The following is a 24,733-nucleotide window of genomic DNA, read 5'->3' as shown; positions in this document are numbered from 1 at the left end:
AGCTATTCATTCTATTCCAAAAGATCATTCGGCGTGCCATTAAGCTTGAACCCACCCGGCATGAGCTCCTGAAATACACCCGTAGGATCATACTGCTTCGCAATCTTCACGAGTCGCGCCTTGTTCGACGCTCCATACGAGGAAATAGGGTCCTGGAACCTGCTGGCATAGTTCAGGTATAGGTAGTCGCTTGCAAGACCATGTTTCTGAGTCTCGGCTTTCCACTTGGCGGCGACACGCTTCGTCAAGTCATAGACCACTTGATCGTCCGCAGCATCATCCCAACGACCAGAGAAGAAGTATAGCATAAGTGGTGGGCTATCCGCGATACCAAGGGGGTTACCACCGTTCTTCTTCATGTGGGATAGAATGTTTCGGTCAATGTGTTGGCATACCATTGCTGGCGCGAAGGCATTGACCTGGTCATAGACGGCGTCGACTTCTGAATCGAAGATGTCGACGAGCGAGGTGAAAAGCTCCTCATCAATCTGTGCTGCCTGAATGTGCCAGATTTGTCGGTCACCGTTTGGCGAGTCTTGCGATAGCTCAATGGCCAACTCGCTTACTGTCTTCGTGCCGTATGTGTCGCTGAGGTTATTTGGTATAGCCAGATAAGGCTCGACGACATCGCCTGGTTCAGGCAAGGAGTAGTAGATCTGCGCATTTGCGATCCGGAGGGTATCTGAGGCTCGAGCAAAGGAGATGATCTGGTTGAAGTGCTCGTCTTCAGCCTTGGCGCCAGAAATGTAAGCGGATATAACTGCTGGCCATTGGTCGGCCATGTAAGCTCGTGAGCCTCCCCAAACATCGTTCCTCTCTATGGCAGGGTATGTGTATGATATGACTATGCCGAAGTTGTTTCCACCACCACGTAGTGCCCAGTACAGGTCCGAGTATAGACCATTGGCTGTGACAGTGATAGGTATACCGCTTGCTGTGACCAACTAAGACATTGTTAGCAGAAGTTCGAACAGTACTATTGCAACAAACCTCATAGCTTTCGATGTTGTCGACCGTCATACCGACTGATCCTGCAAAGTACGAGATACCGCCACCTAGTGAGAGCCCACCAACGCCGACATTGGCATCGCGGCCGCCCGGTACTGTGAGTCCTTGCTTATCCAGTACTGAGTAGACCAAACCCCAAACGTTGCCAGATCCGACTTTGACCGTCTTGCGGTCACGCGCCACAGTCACCTGGTTTAGCCGGCTCAGCGACACTGTAATGCCGTCCTCCTCCGACGAGGCCCCCTGGAAGGCAGCATGACCACCAGACCTGACAGCGAAGGGACACTGCGTCAGACGTGATAACAGCACCAAGACACCTATATCCGTAGCACTGTCGGGCTCAAAGACACAGCGAGGAGTGACCGCCACTTGCTGCAGTGTCCAGTAAGTGCTTCTGTACGTATCGTACGCAGCCGATCGTCAACCGAAGTGGCTAGTTCGGCCACTGAATCCTGAAAGATACGACTTCATCCTAAATCCGGCCCAGCACGATGGCGCCAAGAGAGATCCCCGTCTGAGGTGTCATTGCCGTAGCGAGACCAGCAGAGTCTTACATGATCATGAAACCAAGTCGCGCTAGAGCATGATTTTACTATCGCAAATAGGTACGTACCGATGGTGCAGGCGACATGACCCGGATCATCGATCAGATCACGAACGTGCTGGCGACTCCTTACATCCTCGCTTCTGTCAGGGACACACCAGCAGCTCGGTAAGCTCTCATCACTAGGTGTAGGATGTAGTGCTTGTTTGTACAGGTATTCCCTCATGTTCCTACCTATACAATCACTTGACTGTCAATGAAGAGAAAGTTCTGAAAGACATCGAACACCTCATCACTTCCCCCCGAAAGACACTCGATTTGGCCGCATATTCGGTCGCAACAGCGTTATCAAAGAGTTCGTCCAGCATTCCATCAAGATGGCTCGTACAGAAAATGTGCCGAGTCCACCATCAGCCACTCTACGAGGTGTTGCCATCACTACAATCATTGTCACCTCGATTGTGTTTTTCGGGCGATGTGCCATGAGTATACGGAGATGGAAAGGATTGGGCATCGAGGATTGCTGTCTAGTTTTGGCCTTCGCCTTCTACCTCGCGATCACCATACTATACCTTGTTGTCTATCCACCCATTATGCGCATAGAGAATGTCGCAGTGACAGGAATGTACGCCCAAATCAACGACGACGCACTTCAGATCAAGAGGACGTTCTTTGCAAACACCATGATGCTGTGGTGTTGTCTGTGGTCCGTCAAATTCGCCTTCATGGCTCTTTACTACAAGCTTGTGCAAGGATTCCGAACATATTTGATTATGTGGTGGGTCCTGATTGGATTCATCATTGCTACCCTCATCGGCTGTGTGGTGACTGAATTTCTGATGTGCTTTCCTTTCACCGACGGATTCACATTGGGCAAGTGGAGCGGAGAACGGGCTCAGCTCTGGTCGGGTATCAATTTGTTCTATTCATACACTGCGGATGTGCTTACCGATATTCTCAGTAAGTGCGTCAATCGTGTCCACTTGACCATTCTAACTCGAAAATAGTCATGGTCTTACCACTGCGTCTACTGTCTCGCAAACTGCAGAGATCGTTCAGAGAGAAAATGGCAGTCGGCGCTCTTCTCAGTGTCGGAGTTGTCAACATAGTCATCGCGACAGTCAGAGTAAGCATCTTGTCCCCTGTCCAGCATCGATAATCACTAATACATTTCAGTGTGTCCAAGTAGGAGACATCAAAGTCCGCCCGGCTTGCTCTCTTCGGTATTATTGAAGGCTCAATCACCGTCATGGTGGGTTGCGCTCCAGGCCTCTATGTCGCAGGGAAAGACTACCAGAAATCACGAGTCGGCACCGCTCGCTCAGGCTACGCATCGAATTACCCACGCGGCAATATCTACGTCAGTAAAGGCTACGACGTCTCTGGCTACACCAAGCAAGGGTCGGCCTACGATGTATCTACCAACGACTCAAACGTGGGCAATCGTCCGGGACGAAAGGATGAGATCGAGATGAAAGTCACGCCGATACGAAGAACATCGTCTGAGCAGGACTTGATTGACGCGCAACGTATTCATGCAGTCACGACGCCAGGTACTGAGCGCAGGCATATTGCTCATGCACATCGCTCTGGCATAGAGTCATAACCGTGCACGGCAAGGATCTTGTTGACGTTATCGATTGGCACATTCCGATTGAAGTCTGCATCACTGAGTTTCAAGCAAGGGAAGGCGCAGATAAAAATTAGTCTTCTTGCAAGAAGCAGGTTCTCCAAAATTGACACAGTGACTGTTCCCCATCTTGAGCAGTGCAGGCACGTTCCCTATCATGTACTTCTTCTACGACAGTTCTCAGCATTTCCGTCCTCAACCTGCACTTGGATCAGTCGTGGATGGGTCGAACCTCAGTGATATCCTGTGTTGGTCGATATCAAAGACAGGCAGCCCAACGACTCCAGCTAGCGCGGACGACTCAACCCAGCCATCAAGTTGTACGAGAACGTCTACCTCAGCGCCAGCGCATGGCGCACAGCCGACAACTTTACCACAAGCTCGGCCACAAAACCACTCGGATATTTGACAACGCTACAGCGTACCAAGACGCCGTGAACGGGCTCAACGAATGGACTCTCCTGCGGCTCAGCACACGGCTCCACCGTCGCCGCTTGGTGTCCCATGCCGCAACACTCATCCTCGATCGGAAGTACCGACAACCCCCGGCATTGACAGTACCCGCTCTCCACGCCTACAGCATGAGCATCGACGGCACCATCCGGCCTATCCTCGGCTCGTACCTCTCGGATACGACGATGTACCGCTCCATAGCCGTGATATCGGAAGAAGATCGTACAGCCTACATTCAGCGCGGCATGATCGAGGAGCAGGATCTGGTCTGGAGTCCACGGGCTTCGGAACAGGCAGATATGGGAGATCGATGAACATCAGGCTGGGACATAGGCTAGTCCGGCGGTGGGCCAGCAGGATCTATATCTGCCTACGTACCAAGCCCGTTCCCTCAATAATTTGCCGGTTTCCTTGGCACACCTGTTTAATGGCTTCCGTTCAGCAGCATCCTGCTTCCAACACATCAATACAATGGATTTACAAATTAGCACAAGACATTTGTATACCATTAAAGAAACAGGGATGGAAATATCACTCAATGCACCTCAAGCGCTGTGTACAAAGAGAGTTGTAAAAACGATAACTTTTAAGCTCTATTTTCAAAACCGGCATTCTATGGAGGGAACGCGCTTGGTACTATCACACTGAGTTTAAGACGATTTCTGTTGTTGAGCATACGAGCCTGACCCATGCGTGGGTCTTCTTTGCGTTACATTCTGCGGTCATGGGAACGCAGTTGTAGCTTGATCTTGGGTTGGTGGATGAGGCGAAGCAGATCGTGGGCGAGTGGCTGGGACGGTGAATTAGCATCTGAACGCGGATATAGTGTGGCGTGGAGTATTTGAGCACAACTGATGCTACCGAGAGAGTTGTATTGTCGATAGTATAATAAAGTCTTATCAAGTACAGCCAGCCATGAAGCGAACCAATCCCACCACTCCACACAACGAGTGATTTACAAGCACCACTTGCCCTTCACTCCCGTTCCTCATAGCTCTTCACGGCACTTCATGGTCTGAGTGCCAGCAGTAAGCGTAAACACATCATCAACAGGCAGAATCGACATCTCCGGCGCACTCGTCACACTCCCACCAGTAGCAGACGTAGTGCTAGTCACAACGTTAATCCCACTCGCCACGCCGGAGGTACTAATCGCGAACGAAGCCGATGTCGAGGTCTCACTGGGCACAGCACTGCTGACACCTGCGCTCCCACTCGGAGCCGCACCACCACTCCCACCCCCAACCACAAAGTCCACACAACTCTCATAAGTCTGATCAATCGACCTCGCATCCCAAAACATCTGAATCACACACTCCCCCGGACTCGTACACTTCCCACCCAAATCACTCGGAATCACCACCTCAAAGTCCGTCTCCTCCTTACTGATCGGCCGACTCGTAAGCGCATACTCATCCCAGCTCTTCAACGTACTAAGCACACTATTACTCCCCGTGTCCACGATACTGATATTCGCGGCCCCATCGTGCGGCGCACGGATATCGAAGTGGATCGGTACGGTTTCACCGGCCGTGTAGGACTGCACGGAGGATGCGTCCTGGTCCTCGAAGACGAAGCCCTTGCAGAGCCAGAGGTTGCATTCTGCTGTTAGGCCGGTGCCGGCGACTTGGAGTTCGCCTTGGATGTTGCCGTAGATGTCGGAGCCTTGGTTGGAGAGGGTTTGGGCGCCGCAGAGGGAGCCGAATTGGGGACCGGGTTGGCGGGCGGTGGGGGTGGTGATGTAGCCGTGGGCGTGGGCTGAGGCTATGAGGAAGGGGGTGAGGGTTAGGAGGGATTGGATGTTGATGGAGGGCATGGTTTCGGTTGAGTTTGTGTTGGTGGTTTGATTTGTGGTTGAGTTGAGTTGCTGGTGGTGAGATGATCCTGGATGTGCTGTAGAACGTCAAGACACCTGTGTCTTGTTGAAGAATTGAAATGAGTGGTACGGTCACAGACCTGTAACGAGTGAAAGCTGATATACGATGATTGCAGCGGCTGATGGGTGAGATTGGCAACCACCCAGAGGCATCGGAGAAGATATACTCATCTTGGCTGTGAGGACCAGAACAGCGCTTCAGAGGCATAATTTGCAGACGAGACACAGGACACGATGCCGAGCGTCAAGGTCTTCATCATTGTTTGAGCTGCCTCAAGCGAAGTCTTTGATCTAGGCGATGGCTTGCCGGAGATCGGGAGCAGGGATCTTGAAACGTCTGTTAACCCCTCCCACGCCGGTGGGTGAATAGGCTGCAACTCTGTTGCAAAAAGAAGCCCTTGCTAAGTGTTCCTCTCCATGCAGTCCAGGTCATGATATCCCGAGTTGTGGTAGAACGTATGATCAGCTTGGTTCGAACATCATGCTTGGGGTACGAGAGGTTCGACCAATCAGGATGCAGCCTTGGCGATCCCCTTGTTCAAACAGGTCTTGTTTCAGATCTTTCTGCGATCGCCAAGCGAGATCCAAGGACTGAACACATGGCACAAAGGAGGCCGAATTAACCGTAGGCGTAGAGTCTTCGACCGCTTGGTTTGCTGAATCACTCCCACCCAGCTCTGTGCTGTGTAAGCTTCTTCGACAGTAGTTCTTCGGTCAGTCGACCGACCTCAGGTCAAGTCCAACTCGTCCAGAGTCGGATACCTCAAATCCGCATTGTCCTCCAGGTACTTCATCCACTTCTTCAAAAATGAGCTGCCGTGACCAACAGTCTCCGAGTCACCGACAACACATAAATGTCGCCTCGGCCGTGTCATTGCCACATTCAATCGTCGCTTCTCACCAAGGAAGCCAACTTCACGGTTGTCGTTACTGCGGACGAGACTCACAACCACTGCTTCCTTTTCTCGTCCTTGGAAGCCGTCGACACTGCCCAACTCAAGCCCAGGATACTGCTCGCGAAGCATACCTTGCAGAATCGCAAGCTGAGCATTGTAAGGCGTGATGACTGCAATATCCTCATCCTTCACGCCGGCAGCAATCAGCTTCTGCACATGCATCTTGACAACTGCCGCCTCGAGATCGTTGCTCTTACTATCTCCCAACAAGATTGACTTCTTTGGAACCTCGTCAGGGTCTTCTGTCTTCTCAGGGTAGTCGCCTCCTTGTGTGTCGTAGAAGACTAGGGGCTCTTTTGTGTCGTCGGTTTCTTCGACCCCATACTCCAGGTCTTTCAAAAGCCGTACTTGTACAGCCTCTGCAGCAACAAGCTTGCCATCATACAGCGTGTCGCTCGGAAAGCGCATGATCTTCTCATGCATGCGATACTGCGTGTTGAGCAGTCGTTTGATGTCGCTGCCATAATCTTTCAGCAAGCGGTCGAACATGGTATGTTCCAGAGTCAACTTCTTTGCTGCTTTTTTTTCTTCTTCTTTGACCGACAACTTGCTAAGATCAGCTTCTAAAGCTGCCATTCGCTTTCTCAACTCTTCTTTTTCTTCTTTGCCATCGGAGCTTTTGATCGTAGGTGGAAGTTGCAGGTGATCCCCAGCCAGCACAAGCTTCTTAGCTGATTCAGCAGCAATAACTATAGGCACCCAACACCCAGCTTCAAGGCCCTGACCAGCTTCATCGATGACTATAACATCAAAGCCAGCTTTTCCTGCCGCCTTCCCTGCTGTTGTCTGTGGACTTCCCGCGCCGTGCAGAGTTGCAAGCACGACCGCGCTTCCCCCTATCAAGCTGTCGACGCACTTGCCTTCGCGGCTTCGGTACTCCTTGCGAAGCTCTTTAACCTCTTGCCAGATGTTCTTCCGTTCTCGACCATTCTTGGCCTTCTTTGTGCTTGCGATCTTTTGGTCGATCTCTTCTCTGATGTCCATTACAATCGCTCCTGCTTCACTTGTTCTGGTGAGGACTTCCAGAGAGTGATTGAGCACAATCGGCAGTAATCTTGCCGGGTGACCCATTCTCACGATCGGTGTCGAGGGCGATGAAGCCACTAGCCTCTCCACGATATTGTCGACGCTGATGTTGCTCGGTCCGCAGACTAGAACTCTCTGATCTTGTTTCAAGAGTTGCAAGATGAGCTCCACGATCGTTGACGTTTTGCCAGTACCAGGTGGACCATGAATGAGCGCCAGATCAAGCGAGGCCATAGCAAATTTGATCGCCTCCTTCTGAGACTCATTTAGAGCATCGTTGACGAAAGTCAGATTCTGCTTCAACTTCGTCGAGTCTGGCGGCGTCGGTGCGCTCAAACCAAGAAGAACTCTTTGCAGGGGTGAAAATGCTTCATCCGAGGTCTTGAGTAGCTTTTGCAAAGCCCAGTTCATCCTCTTGTACGTGACATCATTCGCAAGCTTGACGACCCAGAGCCGCCCACTGGCTAATGCATCGACATCGGAGTCGTCGTTGCTCCCTTCGTTACCACCTTTGCCTGCTGCTACCCAGAGCGCACGTTCACCGATCCTGGTGACCACGCCCTCGACACCCTTGCCTTTGAGCTCATTCATTTCCTTCTTCTTCGCAGTACCTTTGGGCATCTCGCCGACACGAACAATATCTCCGGTGCGGATGCCATGTTCTGGGAGGTCGCCCTCAGATTTGCTACCGACGCCTTTTTCGCCGTTCTTGAGGTTAGTAGAGGCGTATGCAGGGTCAACGCCAAGTTGTATCACTGTGCGTCCGCCGAGGCCAGTTTTGAGGGAGTTAACATTGAGATTTAGAACGGCAAGACCTGCTCGTGCGAGCGTAGACGGTGCCGCTGAGGATAGTAGCAGTGAAGTCTCGGCTACCTCACTGGTTTGCTCTGCTTCAAGCAGCGAGAGCTGGGTAGTAAAGAACGCTTGAGGAGACAACCTCATGTCACCGACTAATGAGAACTTACTTTGGTATGCTTACTGGAGTACCACAGAATAGGATATTTCCATGAGCTTGCGAAGTTTTACTAGAATGGATGTCAAGTGTCATTGAACCTTGTTATCATGTGCTCATCCACAATGTAAGACTTTCTTCGGTCGCGCACGAGCGATACGCGTCACTTTCCAACCTGCGATAGCCACAAAGAAAACAAACCACCCAAAGCCACAGCGGTGCAGTTGCAGTCTGCCAGTGTGAGGAACTCAGTGCAGTGACAGCCTTGCCTCTCAGGCCTCAATGGCCACGGTAAAATAATGGCACGTGACAGCGCCAGTAGTCCAACATCTGAGGAGACATAAGGAGGGCACATCCTAGCTGGAGAAAAGCTGGGACACAGACAGGTTCGTCGTGATAAGGGGGTTAGGCAGAAATGAGCCACTTGAGTAGCCACTGGAGAGCCAAGAAGCTCGAGCAAGATAGGACTGACACGGGCCCGGCTTCCAAAAGGCGGGAGGGTGATATGTGACAAATCTCGCTCTACCCCATTTCCTCCTCTCGAACGTTGCAAATACCAATGCAGGTCAGGACCAGAATGAGTTCGCGAAGTCATAATGGAAGCTGCTGAAGTAGAAGAGGTGATGGCATGTGACACTAGAACAGGGATCTATATCTGTACATTTCTCATCAGAGAGCAACCTTCTGCCCGCCTGTCCAATATGCCATTTCGCTCCCGCCTTTTCATGCTGTACAAATCTTTTCGAGCTCGCATCACAATGTTACCAACTGCAATGCTATGGGGCTCAATGTCCATGAATACATGTTTCGAATATTGCTCTTGGAATCGCGCTCCTTTGCGCCATTGTCGTGCCATCTCACGTCACAACGTCACCAACATCGACATATTGTGGCGCCCATGGCCTCGCATTCGGCTCTTCAGAATCACTGGGCACCCGCCAGTCAAGAGGACTGTACAAGTACCATCCCTTAAGCGCTGCAACAGCAGCTCTTGTCCTTGCTTCGTCCAAGCTACCTCCCGCACCCTCGCCCAGCTTCTCTTTTCCGGAGAAAACACCCACAATAAACACAGGATGCCTGCTCAACCGTCCAGTCTCGGACAATATCCTCGCAACAGGCGCCTGGAACCCCTCACGCCCACACAACCTACTCAGATCTCTCGTGGGTGTTCTGAATATCATCAGACTAGCTATATTCAGTCGTCTAGGCATAAAATGCTCGTTGAAAAACTTCTTTGCTGCAGCGCGTCCAGCATGCAGGTATATAGCGCCCATCACAGCTCTGACAAACTCCGCAGAAGCGCTCTCGTTTGTGACGCCCTGTGAACGATCTTCGCCGTCCTTCTTGCGCATCTCGCCGAATGCATCATCGTAGACAGTCCGGCTGCTTATGCTGTGCCGTCTCTTGCCAACCATTGGGTCGTAGGTTGAATGTGAACTTATTATGTTTGCGTTCTGGTCCGGTAGCGGCCTCGACTCTCCTGGCGGTAAATGCTTGAATTGGAGGAGACCTGGATCGACTTCGCCGCCAGGTGCAGCTGCGCTCTGCACGCCCCACTCGCGAGTTATGGTTGCGAGAGCTTTTGGACCACAGTAGCCGCTCATCGCGGAGTAGACAACTGCTAAGGGTAAACGTGGATATTGGCATATTATGAACTCGCAGGTGTAGTACTGGAGAAGATCTGAGCCCAGCACGGCGAATGCGCTATTATTGAATTTTTCATTGGTGTCGGCGGAGGGATCGACAAGAGTTCGAGCTAGGGACTCGAGAGGTAGACGTGATGGCAGACCGAGCCGTGCATGGAGGGCTGCGAGCTTTGCTGATGTTCTTGATGCTGAGATTGGAGGCGATGGGAGTTTCGTGAGGATGTCTTCAGGGATGATATTTGACAGGGTTGAGAACGTTCCAACATCTTCATCAATCGTGTCTATCGTCGCAGCTGCCGTTGCTTGAGTACGAGACTGTATTTGAGACCGTATAGAGGGTGAGGAGTGCTGTAGAGGATATCGAAGGTTGGGCCTCGTCCTAGGAGACAGCACATTACCGCTCCATCTTAGGAGCCTCACCGCTTTCATTGAGCAAAATGAGCGACAATAGTTGGATGAAGAGGCGATGGGAAGTGATGTGCTGCCACTTTGAGATTATGCCGGATGTAGCTGATGTAGAACGTGATTGCTCCTTCCTCGACAACTTTTTGGAAACTGCGACACGAGAGGACTTTCCCAAGTCCGCATCACCACCCCTTTGGGAAAATACGTGATCACGTGCAGCACCTTCCGCAGCTCGATTCGATCCTCACTACGACGACTTGTTACAGATACAGCAGCCACAGCTCGATTCTCTTACTCTCCTTTCCGTTTAAATCAATCAAAATGGGCGGAGGAGGCAAGATCCCCTACCCGAAACACGTCTGGTCACCGGCTGGTGGTTGGTACGGTCAACCTAACAACTGGAAAGCCAACACCGCAGTTGCCGGTCTCACAATAGTCGGCCTGACAGCTGTGTTATGGAGGATGAGCGCCGAGAGAGAAGTGAGAGTCAGGATGCCAGATCCAGATAGGTTCTTCCCAAGCAGATAGTGAGTGTGCAAAGACTGTGGGCTTGTATGGCGGAGACTAACGCGGAAATAGCTGGAGCAGGCAGATTATTGAACACGAGCGAGGACAGAAAGCGAAGAATCTATTGGAAGAGTCGTCATGAGAGGATGGAGAGATTGCGAGACGCGACAGCGGAGGAAAGCAGGAGGATGTGCGCCGCGCCAGTGCACAGCTGCACGACGGACAATGGACGATGCACCTCCAGAAATGACTGTCAATGGAGAATATCCTCATCACGAAGAGGCTCAAGTCTGACGCATAGAGCATACCCCGAATTGCGAGGTTGTGGGATGTATATATGGCAGTCACGGCCAAGTCGACGGAACCACAATTCTATAAGACATGAAATGCATCACAGCTGGTGCCATGCTTTTCATGCCAGTACTTAAACTGACACTCATCCTTGATACGTAGAGGTGCACGAAGAGGCACCGCGGTCACAAGCAGGGAAGATGTGCGTCGCTCGCATGGGTCAGATCACCAATACATTTCCTTGCCTAGTCCAAAGGATGCAGTTCCCGCGACTCCTTCTCCGCTCCTGGCCTGCGCTGAAGATGCACATTATCACAAGGGCAAGTAGCATCCGTCTCCCCACATATTTCACCTCTAGCCTTCTTCTCCCGCCTCAGATTCAATGGCTCCCAGTCCATCGTATACATCTTCCACCACTCATCAACAGTCAATCCCGTGACTTTCCGGAAAAGCTTTCCCTCATCCCACTTCCCTTCCTTCATCGCCACGTTCAGCTCCCCAATCAAGCCCTCACGAGAAACCCCCTCAAGCCACTCCAGAAACCACGCCGTCTTCTGATATCCCTCGTCCCACTTCTTGCCTCTCGTTTTCTCGTTGGCAGGCCACTTCTCCCAGTGCTTCGCGCCCAGCCCGCTCTTCATCCGAACGTAATCTGCTATACCCTCGATGAGACCGCCTGGACATGTCCCATGGCCGTTGTGCTGGAACGCATGAACCATTTCGTGCGTGACGACTCCGCGCACCTCGTGTAAGAAGTCAGCGTTGCTTTTGTCCAGCTTCGAGTGGAGATAGCCCAGATTGAGATGGATCTCCTTGTGTGCTTCGTCGAGGTCAGTACCTGTCGTGTATGCTACACCGTCCATCGGCCTGAGGATTAACGTCACGGAGCGGACTTCTTGGGGCTTCCACTCTGGCTTGGGCTTGATGGGCTTCTGGGGTGGACGGGAACTACTGAGGTCTTCTTCGTCCTTTGACTGTGCTGGTGGCGTGAAGAGGTGGTGCTGCACGTGCAAGATTGCTTCTTCGAGTAGAGTGGATATAGGCACTATGCTGGTAAAGCGCGCTGTTGCTGGGTTGCTGAGGTCCTCTAGATGGATGCGCAGGCGGGCGGAGGGGCAGAGAACTTTTTGTTCATGTTCAGTGCGTGAAGGTCTCGGATGCGCCTCACTTGATTCTGTGTTCTTGGTCACCGCATTCTCAGGTTGGACTTTTGAGACAGGTAGCGGGATCGGGGACGGTGTAGCTGCCATGAAGGCTGGATTTGCAGACATATTAGGCGGCAGTTGTGACTTGTCTTTGTAGTTTCGTGTCATGGCCGTCTGGCGATGTTTAGCCCTTGCACTAGTGGTTGGGACTCGGAGCAAGGGGTGTTGTACAGTATAGCGAAGGCCTGGTCAGTGGACCACAATCTATTATGCAGCAGCTTGATCAGGTATTACAGCTTCGCATCTACGAATATGTTTGTGGTCAATCGCTTTGTCGGATGATGGTCGAGCGACGAGCAACGGAGACTGGATATGTAACGAAAAGAGCAGAAAAGGATGGGTAGACTGGGAGTACAGAAGCTACAATCTCATATACACTTTTTATTCAAGTCCGATTCATGATTGATTATATACTACTCTTCCATATCTCTACCTCGGATGTAGATATCGCGATCAAGTCAGTACAGCCGAGTACGACGACCTAGAATCCAATGTTGGCAAGCTCATACTCGTCGTCGCCGTCGATCCGAAGCCATAAGCAGCTGCCTTGCAGTTGAGGTGTTCGCGCTAAATACGCGAGGCAGCACGATTTCCGTGAGCCGATTGGACAAACTATACCCAACAACACCCCACTCTCTCTGTTTTTGTATCAACATCACTTCTCAGGAGGGCACCAGCGATACAGTTCTTATCATTCTTTTATCAAACTCCTCATTCGCCCACGCCGACGACTCTTCTCAACCACTCAATTCTGGATAACTGCACGGCCTGCGAGAACGACCTGACGTAGTAATGCAATAATCCACTAGCTGCGTCGCGTCTGCTATAAGTAAGTCATTGCCCGCGTTCGCTCCTTCCTCCTCTTCTCTTCAAATTCATGATCAAAATTTTTTTTTGATAAAAAAAAATGCCTTCCCTGCGGTTCGCCGCAGCTCGCGCCGCCCTCTCGGGCAAGAGTTGTGAGTCCTCCTGCATGTCGTTGTCATCTGCACCTTCCTGTTTCTCGCGTTCTTGCGTCTCGTTCTGTTGTTCTGGAAGGTGCATTGTCGGGGAAGGTACGATCAAGTCATGGATTTCTGAACATGGTCTGAGGAAGGAGCGACCCAGATACAACACTGGACTGAGCCCGGGAAACACCATTTTCGAACCAGACACTATCCATTACTGCAGCACGCAGCCGACAGACCTTTGCAACTACGTTATATTCGGGCAGGCGCAGCAGAACCTTCACGATTGCACACGAAGATTGCAGTACTGGACAACAGTCCTGCATGCATCGCGTTCCGGGCTTGGGTTCCTTTTCCGGGCTGCGATCCCAGGAAGCGGCTGCCACTACAGAACTACATCATGCCCCCAGCTTTCGGCGCTGACACCAATTTTGACCCCCAAATACTGCCCCGACAGATTCCATGAACGCCTACGAAGAGCCCCGAAGCAGTCCACACGACTTATCATACCGTGCATTCTTGCGCCTCTCTCTTGGTTATCACATACCGGAGTGGAATTCTTGAGCACACTTCAATTGTCACTGACTCGCAGATGACTCGTTTGAAACCAGTGCTCCTCACATCAGCATCAACTTCGGTGTGCTTTGTGCAGGCTCAGTTCACCTTCAGTTCCGGTTTATCTTGTCTGCGGATCTCAGCTGTGTATCTTTTACTGAAGTTTTACTTTTCCTACACCTGCACCTTGCGCCTACCTATCCATTTTTCAGATTGCTGACCTATCTTTCCACCTACAGTACCACGACTGGTTTAGAAGACCAAGACCTCCTTCCCAACCTTCACGAAAGAAATGGACTACTCAGAAGTCCTGCGCCTTGAAAGCGCCAAAGGATTCCGCCTCCCTGGACCAGTCACAGAAGACAACTGGAAGCATCGAATGGACTTCTGCAACAAATTGACAGCAACCATCGACAGCTATGGCAAATCCCATCTCCCAAAAGACTTCACTGCCCAGATCGAACCCTACCTCAACAACATCGTCGACTGTGCACGATCTGAGCGTACACAGCTGTCCAATTCGGCATGCAAACTCCTTGGAGCTCTACCGAAAGTACTCGAGCGAGACATGCATCCACACCTCGACCGAATTCTACCAGATCTCATCAAGCTCTGTGCCAACACCAAACAAGTCACAGTCAAGGTGGCAGCAGCTGCCGTAGCGAACATGGTCCAATACTCTACCTACAACAACAGACTCCTCTGGCATGTCTGTATGGTCTTCGAAGACAAACCTCCTGGACCCAAGCAGAATGGCACAGCCTGGCTACAAACCATCATGAAGGAGTATTATCGATCCATGGACCCTCACAAAGACCTGAAGATGATCGCTCGAGCACTCTTGTTGGCTCTAGAAGACGCAGATGCCACAGTTCGCACAAACAGCCGTGCCACATACTGGACATACAGCAGAATTGATCCTGATGGCGCAGCCGAAATCATGGAAAAGCTGGACCAACACAAGAAGACTGCTTTGCAGAACGATCCACACAATCCAGACAAAAAGAACCTCATTACAAAGAAGCAACCTCCTCGACCAAGATCCGCCCTGGCTGAAGTTCGAAAAGAACAAGCCAAGAAGAAGCGTGAGGAAGAAGCTGCAGCAGCGCAAAAGCCACCAAAACCCTTCAGTGCCTCAACAGCCAGTCACGATAGCATCGAGATACATGAGCCACGAAAAGACAAGCCCAAGAAAGAGGAGAGAGGCTTTAGACCTGACCAAGACCGTGCAGGTGCCGGCACTGCCTTGTTTGATAGGACAAGTAAGGATGTCCCACAATGGTCACAGAAGCGAGACATGAAAACACACACCAAAGCTCTATCACAAGATGAAGAAGTCGTTACGAAACCGAGTGCGAGCTCAAGACTCCTCTCAGCTCCTGTCAGACGACCAAGAATCAATGTCACTCCCATGAACTCGTCACAAAACGTTACAGCCAGACCATCATCTCGGACTGGCCACACAACCTCATCACACAACACAGGACAACAGACTGCGCATAGCAACATGTCCTTCAGGACTGCTCCCGCAGCTCCACCAAAAGAAGTACACAAGGACTCGAGGCCTACATCCTCGTCCAGCTCCAAGTCAGCCACCATTCCCCCATTCACAGCTTCTACAACATCTACGGAGAAGCGAAGGCCTATATCTTCACCGAGCTCGAAGAGAGCACTGACCACTTCCTCGGCTGCTGTCACGATCAAAGCTGATGTCCAGCCCGAACCATACATCCCTGAGGGGAAGGAGAACGCCATCATAATTCCTACCCTGGAACACAAACAAAGTACCCTGCCGCAAGGCATGCAACCGGCACACAAACCTGTCACTGGCGCCCCCCTTGAAGTGCAGACTGCCATCAAGTCGACACCTGACCGTCTTGACTTCAACAGCACTCGACGTTTCTTGAACACGATTCTCGCTGACGCGCAACCCATCCTGGAGGACGCCCTGCTGTGTCGGAAGTTCAAGAGTGTCCTGGAGCAGCGCCAAACCATCATCCCCGACAAAGAGAGCTTCGACTACCTTTTCTCATTCTTGTGTCTCAACCTTGCCACCAAAGCGGACGCCATACATGGTGAGGCTCAAACACCCGACCCCAACTGGCCCTACATCCGACAACTCATGCTGCAGATGACAGTCACACTTCTCCAGCGATACCCTACTTGGACCCCTCCATTTCGATCAGGATGGATCCGAACCATGATGTTCTACCGATGCACACTACCCAACGACCCCAAAGATCGACGCACAGAATTATGCATGAAGAATATCTCAACAATCATCAATGAATGCCCAGAACCTCTAGACTTTATCCGTAGTGTGGTATCGGCTATCAACGAAGGAGAAGCTTACATCCTGGCTGACGCCAAAAAGCACAAGGGCACAGAGTCCCTCACCCATGCCATGGCCGACTGGCTGGGCAAGGACGACCAAGTAGCGAGATGGGTCGACGAGGTGGACGCCAACGTCGACAACATTCACTTTGCACCCCCAAGAGAACTCGCCCTGCTATACGAGACCGGCCTGTCCGCCCTCACGCTCATCCTCGAGAAGGGCATCGAGCGCGATCAACATCTCAACAGCACACAAGAAACACAACTCTGCAAGCTTGCGGATCACGCCCTAGAATCCTACAGCCCTATTGTTAAGCGAAGTGTCATTGGCTTCGCGAAGTATCTTTTCACTATCATTGGTGACCGGGAGCGGTTCTTCGGACATTACACGGAGGAGACGAAGGTCAACTTATTGGAGTATTATTTGTACGACAACCTGAGGGAGATTGACGCTATTGGTACATGATGAGGCATTGTTTATGGTTATTGATTGGGTGGCTTTTGGTGAGCAAGGAGGACGCTGAAGCATTGTTACGTGTATTAGTACCTTAGTCTTGGATTGTGGACGATGGACGAGGATGAGGATGAATGATTGACTCTGATGCTTGGGTCGATTGTTCTGCTGTATAGAGAAATGAGAAATGCTCAAACAAATGGCAGCTCTAACTGCTCCGATCGAAACATAACACCAGCGAGGGTATCCTGCCTCCGTCGCTCGAACTCAAGCTCGTATCCAAAAGAGTCGTAAGCGCTGGTACCTCCAGCTCCGCGCTGCCCTTTCTACCTGTACGCCAGTCTGACAATGCATCGTGATAAATCCTCACATATTCAACAAACTCATAGTCCCCTTCCGACTCGGACTCTGCGTCCCGTGCTTCGTGGAGCTCGTTCCCGTCCCTGTCGCCATCGCCTCTCCATCTCCCACCTCCGAAACGTCAATCCCCGAATCAGTCCCTGAATAAACCCCATTCGAATCCCCAATATCAATATCCCATTCCTCCTGCTCCTGCTCTTCGCCCTCCTCACCGTCCACAGTCTGCGCCCAACCCCTTTGCTCCGCCCCCCGCACATTCCACCTCAACGCCCTTTGCACACTCTCAACCCACTCGTTTGTGCCCGTCATTACGGTGGGGAAGGGATACTGACTCGCCTCAAGCGTGACGTAGTCGCCCTGCTTCAGTTCTATGCGTCCCTTCCCGTCGAATGAGCAGTATGCTGAGCTGCGGGAGCGGGGCGGGACTGCGATGCGGAGGGAGAGAGTATCGGACAGAACCATGGGGCGGAAGGAGAGGGTGTGTGGGCAGATGGGGGTTAGGAGGATCGCAGGGATAGACGGGTGGATCAGCGAGCCGCCGGCGCTGAGGGAGTATGCTGTGCTTCCCGTCGGTGTGCTGAATATACATCCGTCAGCCTGGACGACAGTGAGGAGCTCATCGTCGCCGTAGAGCTCGAGGTTTGAGACGTAGGCGCTGGGCCCGCGGTCGATGACGAGTTCGTTGAGGACCTCGAATTGCTCGCCTTCTTCGACGGCGTTTTTGTCGGCGTTTGGGGTACGGTCTTTGCGCCAGACGGTGCAGGTGAAGCGCATGCGGAGGTTGACGCGCATGCCGGCGTCGTTCATGATGGAGGTTAGGTGGGCCTTGTAGTTGTCGAAGGAGAAGTTTGTGAGGAAGCCGAGGGAGCCGAGGGCGAAGCTGAGGATGGGTGGGACGACGCGTTGAAAGAGCCAGGAGGTGAAGAGGACGGTGCCGTCACCGCCGAGGGTGAGGACTAGGTCGAACTTTTCGGGGTGGCTCCAGCAGAGGTCTGGGGTCCAGTAGCGGAGCATTGATTTGAAGCGCGGGTCTTTGGCTTGTAGGGAGGGTGCGTCGAACCTTTTGCTGTGCTTGAGTTTTGCGTCGATGTAGACGTTTACGCCTATGTCTTGGCCGTAGCGAGGTGTGGTGAGGAGCCACTCGGCTAATTCTCTGGTTAGGTGGACTAGGCTGTTGTCCCTTGCTCGCGTGACGATCATAACGCTTCGTACGGCTCTCTTTAAGGGCTTCCGCTGTAGTTGTTTGGAGACTTCGCGGACGCCAGTGGCTGTCTGCATCAGCCGGCAGTGGGAGTACTCTTCGTCTGCCTCTTGTGCATCCTTGATCTCTTCCAATACCTTCTGGATGTCGACTAGACCTTCGAAGCGTTGGTGGAAGAAGCAAGGCGATCTGAGCATAGCTGCTGGTATGGAGGTGGCCATCGAGGGAGGTGTTATTGTGAGCGGCTGCGGTAGGGATGCAACCTGAGCTGCTATTGAGGGAGACGGTGGACTCGACCTGGAGTGAGGCTGAGAATGAGCTTCGGAGAGGGCTTGGGCCATGGAAGACCAGGAGTTGTTTAGGCCGACAGAGGCTGTGGTAGTGCCGGAGGATATTGGCCGTGATGCCATGGCTTTGATGATGGTCTGCCGAGGGATATCACCGCTACCCCTACGGGTCTGCCTGCGGTCGGCAAGGAGCTGAGGAGGAATGGGAGAGAGGCACTGTTTGGCTTTCGCTATGGTTGAGTCCATTGCGCTGTTTGTATATGCATATTGTGTCGTACTCGAGGATGCGGATTCTAACGTAGGATCTGCCGAAGCAGCATACTGCTCTTCCCGATTTAGATCAGATGCATGTTGTAGGAGGGTATATTCTGTCAAAGGATAGTGATATTCAGCCGCTGTCACACTTGGTGATATATGGGATTCGAGGGACGAGGTATGCACAGCATTGTTGGATTCGATAGGTGCGTCGTCTGTTGTAGATGTGGTGATATTTGCCGAATAGTTTAGCAGATGATGTGCTGAATCCATGGCTTGGAAGGCCGCAAATAATAATGATGCTATCGGCCCCCGGAATTTAGTTCAAAATGCACCGAATTGCACCACGACTTTTCCACCTCCGTCGGCGATAACTTCAGCGACGCACTTTGGTCCGGGTTGGTACGCGAAGTACGGTCCGGGGTTGCACGAGTAAATAACTGATGTTTATCGACGGCTTTGATGTATAGTGCTGAGAATGACAGATGCTTGCGTGTAGGCACATTCTGCGGCCACGAGAGGCCATATATGTTGAAAGCCATTTTCACTTCGATACTGTATTGTTAGCCGCATGTTCACCAGTATGAAGACTGCATGAAGCACATGGAGGATGGAGCACGGAGAAACCGAATCAGTCTCGCAGACGGAGCCGAAGGTCTGGGGTCGCCAGGAACACACTTTTGGCGTAGCAGAACACCGTCACCAGGCCTAAAGTAGTTAGCTGTCATACCGAGACCTTCACTATTGGACTCAACCGTGACAGTCATCTCCAGCGCTTTTTTACTTCTCACTCCTTGGTGCAGACAGCAATTGTTGGTGAAGCCAATCTGTTTTGAGAGGGTTTGCCGCTGGATATGCGACCTGAGAGGCCTCAGATGTGATACCAAGCCAATGTTTCGAGCTGAGGCGGCTATCTCGAGGTTTGCAGCTAGTCGAAGGTACACGTGAATGTGCGCTTTCCAGTATGCAGCGTTGTGATCAAGTAATGTGTTGTCTGATGATGAGCAGACGAACATTATGGTGAAAGCAATGCTTGAACGGTGGAATTACGAATCAGGTTCTATGATTATTGAAACGGCAGTCACAACCAAAGTGCGCGACTTCCTACCAATAGATCCTCACCGCGGGAAGTGCCTACCCGTTCATCATATGCGACAGAGGTCCGACACGTGCATTTGATTGTGCTTACCGATGTAAAGAGCTCCATTTGTCTGACAACGTTTCAAAGTCTGACAATACTGGCACATCTAGCATCCCTTCGACACACGCTGTTTTGACTATGAGCTAGCAAATCTACTCTATGCCAGAACCTCAACAACCCTCCAACCACTCGCAATCTTCAGATCCATAACCTGTCTCACTCTGGTTGGTGGCAACGGCCACCCCATACTTCCCGCACCCTCACTTTTGACCTCCGTGCTCACCCAACATATCCGTTCCTTTGGTCTCGTACCCGGCACGTCCTCGACCTTCGTCTTGGGCACCGGCTTGCCGTACTCAATCAACCCTGTATCCCGTATGAGATTCAACAGTGTCTTGGCGTCAAGTGGACACAGCGGCATCATGCGGATTTTCGTCTTCGCTTCGTTGCCAGCGTTGATAGTCGACGGCTGAGCGGTCTGGAGGTGTCGGTAGACAATGTATTCTGGTAGTGACTTCGTGCCGAGGCGGCTGAGGAGAGAGGAGGGGTGGATGAAGACCGCTTTATCGATCATGTCGGTGTTTGCCGAGCGAGTGGCAGTGAGTGATGTGAGTGGTAGATATGGTACGTCGATGCTTCGTGTTGGTCGTTTGGGCAGCACTGGTGGAGTTGGATGAATGTCGTAACGTAGTGCCACCTGATCGATGTAGCCTGATGCTGCGCTCTTGTTGATCTCGATAATCGCCGCGGACGTCAACTTCTTATTGTCCTGTAGCTTGAGCGTAGGGTGCCTGGCATGTACCATGCTCCTAAGCTGATTGAATAGTTGGCTAATCTCGCTCATTGCTTTGGATCGAAGGAAGTATTGTTGACAGAAGGACTCTTTGTCTGCTGCGTCGAGGTACATCTGTACAGCGGTCAAGATCTTGAGCGCGTCTGAGGTCTTGTCGTGCTTGCTGAATGCTGCATGAGCTCGACCGTACGCTTGCTTTCGACTGTCCTGCTCATCTTCATTCTCATGATCGTCAAGCTGGGCTGCGTTGATGAAGAGATCTTCGACAGAGAGGGCTGCCGCCAACATCAACACCGCTGTCAAGACCTTTGGCTGCTCAACTGCATTGACTAATATCTTGCCTAGGCGCGGCGCGAGCGGATACAAGCTCAGCTTCTTTCCGAGCTCCGTCAGCATACCATTCGGTCCTTCGATAGCGCCAAGATTCTGTAGAAGCTTTTCAGCCTTTCGCAGCATCGATGAAGAAGGTGGGCTCGGAAACGGGAAATCAACTACAGGCCTAGGATACCTAAACCCCTTCAGTTGTAGAACCACATTTTCAGCTGGCGTCCGCAAGATTTCTGGCGTAGTATGGTCCGGAAAGAATTGCTCATATACCGCAGACGAATATAGCCGCCAACAGTGGCCCGGTCCTGTACGACCTGCTCGGCCCGCACGCTGTTGCGCTGACGCCTTTGAGATGTAGTCAATCTCGAATGACTGCACATTCGTCTCCGTGTTGTACTTGCGCTCTTTGCTGCGGCCACAGTCGAAAACGTAGCGAATATTGGGAATCGTGAGCGATGTCTCCGCCACGTTGGTGGCAAGGACAATAAGCCTTGATCGGTCGGGTGGTGGTTGAAAGATGCGCAGCTGTTCTTCCGTTGGTAGTTGTGAGTAAAGTGGCAGTAAATGGATCGTGTCGTATGGATCGCGGTTGAGCGCGGTCTTGTGCGGCGCTTGTGTTGATGTTTCTGCTTCCTCCTCGTCGTCAGATATATCAAATTCTTTATCTGCCTCGGCCTCATCAGTCAAGATGTCAATGTCATCCTCGGCGTCAATATTCTTGCTTGTCCTATCGATGTCACCAAAATCAAGGTCGTCCATCTCGAGTGGTGCATCGGCCGCAGATACATGCATGCGTGGCAAGTCGTCCGCCGGCTGTGCAGAACGGGCGAGCTCTTTACGCAGACGCGAAAGTACATACTTGATCTCATTCTGGCCGGTCAAAAAGACGAGGATACCACCCCGAGGCAATTTTCGATGGGCTCGCTTGACCTTTTCGATTGTCTCCTCGATATAGTCAGGTCTCGACCTCAAAGCGAAATGTGTTGTGACCCTGTGCTGACGGCCTTCTGCTTCAACGATGGGTGGTCTAATGCTCGCCGAGAACAACTTCTCGTGTAGAAAATCCCCGATGTTGAGAGTAGCAGACATGATAATCAGCTTCAATGGCTTAGGATCAGGGTTCTGCTCGGTCTTCTTCATTCGTGCAGGCACGATCTTGCTCAACATGCCAATCAATAAATCAGTGTTCACGCTTCTTTCGTGTGCTTCATCAATCACAATGGCAGAGTATTTCTTCAGCAGAAGATCTTGGCTTAGTTCGCGTAGCAAGATACCATCTGTCATGAACTTGACAGCTGTCTTGGAAGATACAGTGGTATCGAATCTGATCTGATGCGCTACCTTATCGCCCTGATCGCCAAGCTCTTCGCCAACACGCTTTGCCATGCTCACTGCTGCTACACGTCGTGGTTGAGTAATTCCGATCATACCTGGGAATGGACCGTTCTTGTCTCCGAAACCTGCTTCGAAGAGGAATTGCGGCACTTGCGTAGTCTTTCCGCTGCCTGTGTCACCTTTGACAACCACCACTGGGTTGTTGTGGATGGCTTCCATGATCTCTTGCTCACGTTGTAGAATTGGGAGTTGTGATCTCGTCTCTTGTATATCTTCCGCACGCTGTACCGACACAGTGTAAGCGCGTCGATCCGGCTTCGGGCCATCGAGCTCTTTCACACCAAGCCGGTATCCCGCTGCTGGCTTCGCGTAGACGTGGGGTTTAGTGTTACCGTTCGTCGTCGGCTGTGCTTGTTCGTAGAATGGAGTATGCCCCATTGACTGGTTTAGTTGCTGTGTAGCCCATGATTTGAAGGCTGATGCACGAGGCTTGATCCTGACGTCTTCTTTCGAGGCGATGCTCGTATCGCTGGTCTCAGATTCTTCGTCTGAACCAGAACTTGTCCCGGACTCGTCGTCCGAAGCTTCCTCTTCGCCCTGCGAAGCAGTCCCGTCAGACACATCCACGCCTTCTCCTTCGTCATCATCATCTCCGTCTTCCTCTGCCTCTTCATCGTCCCCGATACTGCTCCCGCCGGAGCGTTCGAGCTCGGCGAGCAGAGCATCCAGCACGTTCTTGTCGATATTCCTGAGGCGCGGATCCTCCTCTTCTTCTCCTTCTGACGACATATCATCCGACCCAGACACATCACTTTCTTCAAGATCAGGCTCCTCCTCGGCATCGTCCGAGAAGCCTTCCCAAGCATCATCCTCTTCCACCACTGCTTCCACCTTCGCTTCGTCTTCCACAGTCTGGAATTCGGGCTGTTGGGAGTCGGTTTGTTCCTCCCTCCGCCTTTTGCCACTCCGCATTGGTATGACCGGCAATCCGTTCGCACCAAGTTGCAGCGGCTGCGCCAAACCAGTTCCTTGAGCCGCAGGTGCTCTCTTCTTCAACCAGGCATCGTCCGTGCTCGGCGCATCCTCGACAGGCGCACTCGCTGGATCAAAAGCCGCTGGATGCTCCTCCTCGAACTCATCCATACTCTCGACGCCATCCTCCTCCCGTAACTGTCTTTTACGCCTTGACTTCCCGTTGTGCTGCGTCCTCGGGTCATTACCCTCGATGGCCCCAACACCATTGCTACCAAGCGCTACCTGCCCATCCACATAGTCGCCAAACTTCCTCTTCAGATGTTTCGAACTCTGCAGGCCACTCGGGTCATACTTCTCCCGCTCGGCCTCTAATTTCCTCACCAGATCCGCGGCCTCATCTTTCTTCAGCTTCTTCTCGATATACTTATCCAGCCGCTTCTGCTTCTTCGCGCTGACCTTTGGCTGTTGGGCTCGGAGTTCAGTGCGAAGGGCTTGCTTGCGTGCCTCACGCTCGGACTTTGTGGTTGCTATTATGGTTGCATTTGGGTCAGTGGAGGCTGCGATTGGTGGTTGCGAGGAGTCACCTTCGCGGGCTAGCTTCTTGCGCTTGTGCTCGCGCGTTGGCTTGAACTTTGAGGGCATTTCGTACGATTTATTCACGCATATTTGATCTGGTTTGCCCGTCAAAACTACGATGATATGTTACGAGAAGCGAGGATGCAGCACGAATTTCTGGTTGCCTCAGGCACCATAACAGAATAAATTTCGAGTTTGCGGAGAGGCTTATCGTTATCGCGGAAAGAAGCTAACCACAACCGTGATAGCTTGAGGTCGGGCAGATCTCCCGCAACCACGTGGTGAACCCCTTTCTAGCAACTCTCGTGAAACCTCAGCTTGACCCTTCACGAGGACTTCGGCTGGAGCTGGATAAATTCTTTAGCATACTGTCGACAGCGTCTATGCTCATGGATTCTTCCTTCAGTCAGGCACTTCATAAATGATGACATCAGTATGCTCTGCAGAAACCAGGAACGCGGGGAGTAAATAAGCTAGGCCTTGGCTCTGGTGAAACATTGCTTGATTGCTCTTGTGTCAGAACTGATTAAGGGGTAGGTGTTCGTTATCGATGATCTCGTCACCAGTTCCCATGCACGAGCGGCCAGTCTCATCCCAACACGGGCCGGAAATCCAATCCTTCAGCCTCAGCGACCTGCACCCACGCTGCCCTTCCTTCTGCTACCGAGATGCACGGATCACCTACCCATGGAGA

General features: G+C 52.0%; 9 protein-coding genes across 9 annotated transcripts; 2 read left to right on the top strand and 7 right to left on the bottom strand.

Annotated features, from left to right (window-relative positions):
* Positions 1–11: 11 nt before the first annotated feature.
* Positions 12–1,778, bottom strand: PMZ80_005753 (uncharacterized protein; the record flags this gene model as incomplete). Its single annotated transcript, XM_064874170.1, has 3 exons — positions 12–944; positions 991–1,325; positions 1,622–1,778. The coding sequence occupies 3 exons, from the start codon at positions 1,776–1,778 to the stop codon at positions 12–14; spliced, it is 1,425 nt and encodes a 474-aa protein (XP_064729892.1).
* Positions 1,779–1,929: 151 nt separating this feature from the next.
* Positions 1,930–3,949, top strand: PMZ80_005752 (uncharacterized protein; the record flags this gene model as incomplete). The annotated part of the gene is made up of 4 exons (XM_064874169.1): positions 1,930–2,512; positions 2,560–2,678; positions 2,742–3,105; positions 3,603–3,949. The coding sequence occupies 4 exons, from the start codon at positions 1,930–1,932 to the stop codon at positions 3,947–3,949; spliced, it is 1,413 nt and encodes a 470-aa protein (XP_064729891.1).
* Positions 3,950–4,623: 674 nt separating this feature from the next.
* On the bottom strand, positions 4,624–5,451 carry PMZ80_005751 (uncharacterized protein; the record flags this gene model as incomplete). Its single annotated transcript, XM_064874168.1, has 1 exon — positions 4,624–5,451. One exon carries the CDS (start codon positions 5,449–5,451, stop codon positions 4,624–4,626), a length of 828 nt encoding a protein of 275 aa, XP_064729890.1.
* A 788-nt stretch (positions 5,452–6,239) lies between these two features.
* On the bottom strand, positions 6,240–8,435 carry PMZ80_005750 (uncharacterized protein; the record flags this gene model as incomplete). Its single annotated transcript, XM_064874167.1, has 1 exon — positions 6,240–8,435. One exon carries the CDS (start codon positions 8,433–8,435, stop codon positions 6,240–6,242), a length of 2,196 nt encoding a protein of 731 aa, XP_064729889.1.
* Positions 8,436–9,302: 867 nt separating this feature from the next.
* On the bottom strand, positions 9,303–10,520 carry mrpl3 (54S ribosomal protein L3 mitochondrial; the record flags this gene model as incomplete). The annotated part of the gene is made up of 1 exon (XM_064874166.1): positions 9,303–10,520. The coding sequence occupies one exon, from the start codon at positions 10,518–10,520 to the stop codon at positions 9,303–9,305; it is 1,218 nt and encodes a 405-aa protein (XP_064729888.1).
* A 1,019-nt stretch (positions 10,521–11,539) lies between these two features.
* On the bottom strand, positions 11,540–12,607 carry PMZ80_005748 (uncharacterized protein; the record flags this gene model as incomplete). The annotated part of the gene is made up of 1 exon (XM_064874165.1): positions 11,540–12,607. The coding sequence occupies one exon, from the start codon at positions 12,605–12,607 to the stop codon at positions 11,540–11,542; it is 1,068 nt and encodes a 355-aa protein (XP_064729887.1).
* A 1,686-nt stretch (positions 12,608–14,293) lies between these two features.
* STU1 (suppressor of tub2 mutation) lies at positions 14,294–16,801 on the top strand (the record flags this gene model as incomplete). Its single annotated transcript, XM_064874164.1, has 1 exon — positions 14,294–16,801. The coding sequence occupies one exon, from the start codon at positions 14,294–14,296 to the stop codon at positions 16,799–16,801; it is 2,508 nt and encodes an 835-aa protein (XP_064729886.1).
* Positions 16,802–17,155: 354 nt separating this feature from the next.
* UTR1 (NAD(+) kinase) lies at positions 17,156–19,165 on the bottom strand (the record flags this gene model as incomplete). The annotated part of the gene is made up of 1 exon (XM_064874163.1): positions 17,156–19,165. The coding sequence occupies one exon, from the start codon at positions 19,163–19,165 to the stop codon at positions 17,156–17,158; it is 2,010 nt and encodes a 669-aa protein (XP_064729885.1).
* Positions 19,166–20,190: 1,025 nt separating this feature from the next.
* Positions 20,191–24,105, bottom strand: ECM16 (putative ATP-dependent RNA helicase DHR1; the record flags this gene model as incomplete). The annotated part of the gene is made up of 1 exon (XM_064874162.1): positions 20,191–24,105. One exon carries the CDS (start codon positions 24,103–24,105, stop codon positions 20,191–20,193), a length of 3,915 nt encoding a protein of 1,304 aa, XP_064729884.1.
* Positions 24,106–24,733: the final 628 nt, after the last annotated feature.

Source organism: Knufia obscura (assembly GCF_036327395.1).
Source record: "Knufia obscura strain CCFEE 5817 isolate CBS 148926 chromosome Unknown scaffold_6, whole genome shotgun sequence".
Lineage (NCBI taxonomy): Eukaryota > Fungi > Ascomycota > Eurotiomycetes > Chaetothyriales > Trichomeriaceae > Knufia > Knufia obscura.
This window is presented reverse-complemented; position numbering and strand designations above follow the sequence as displayed.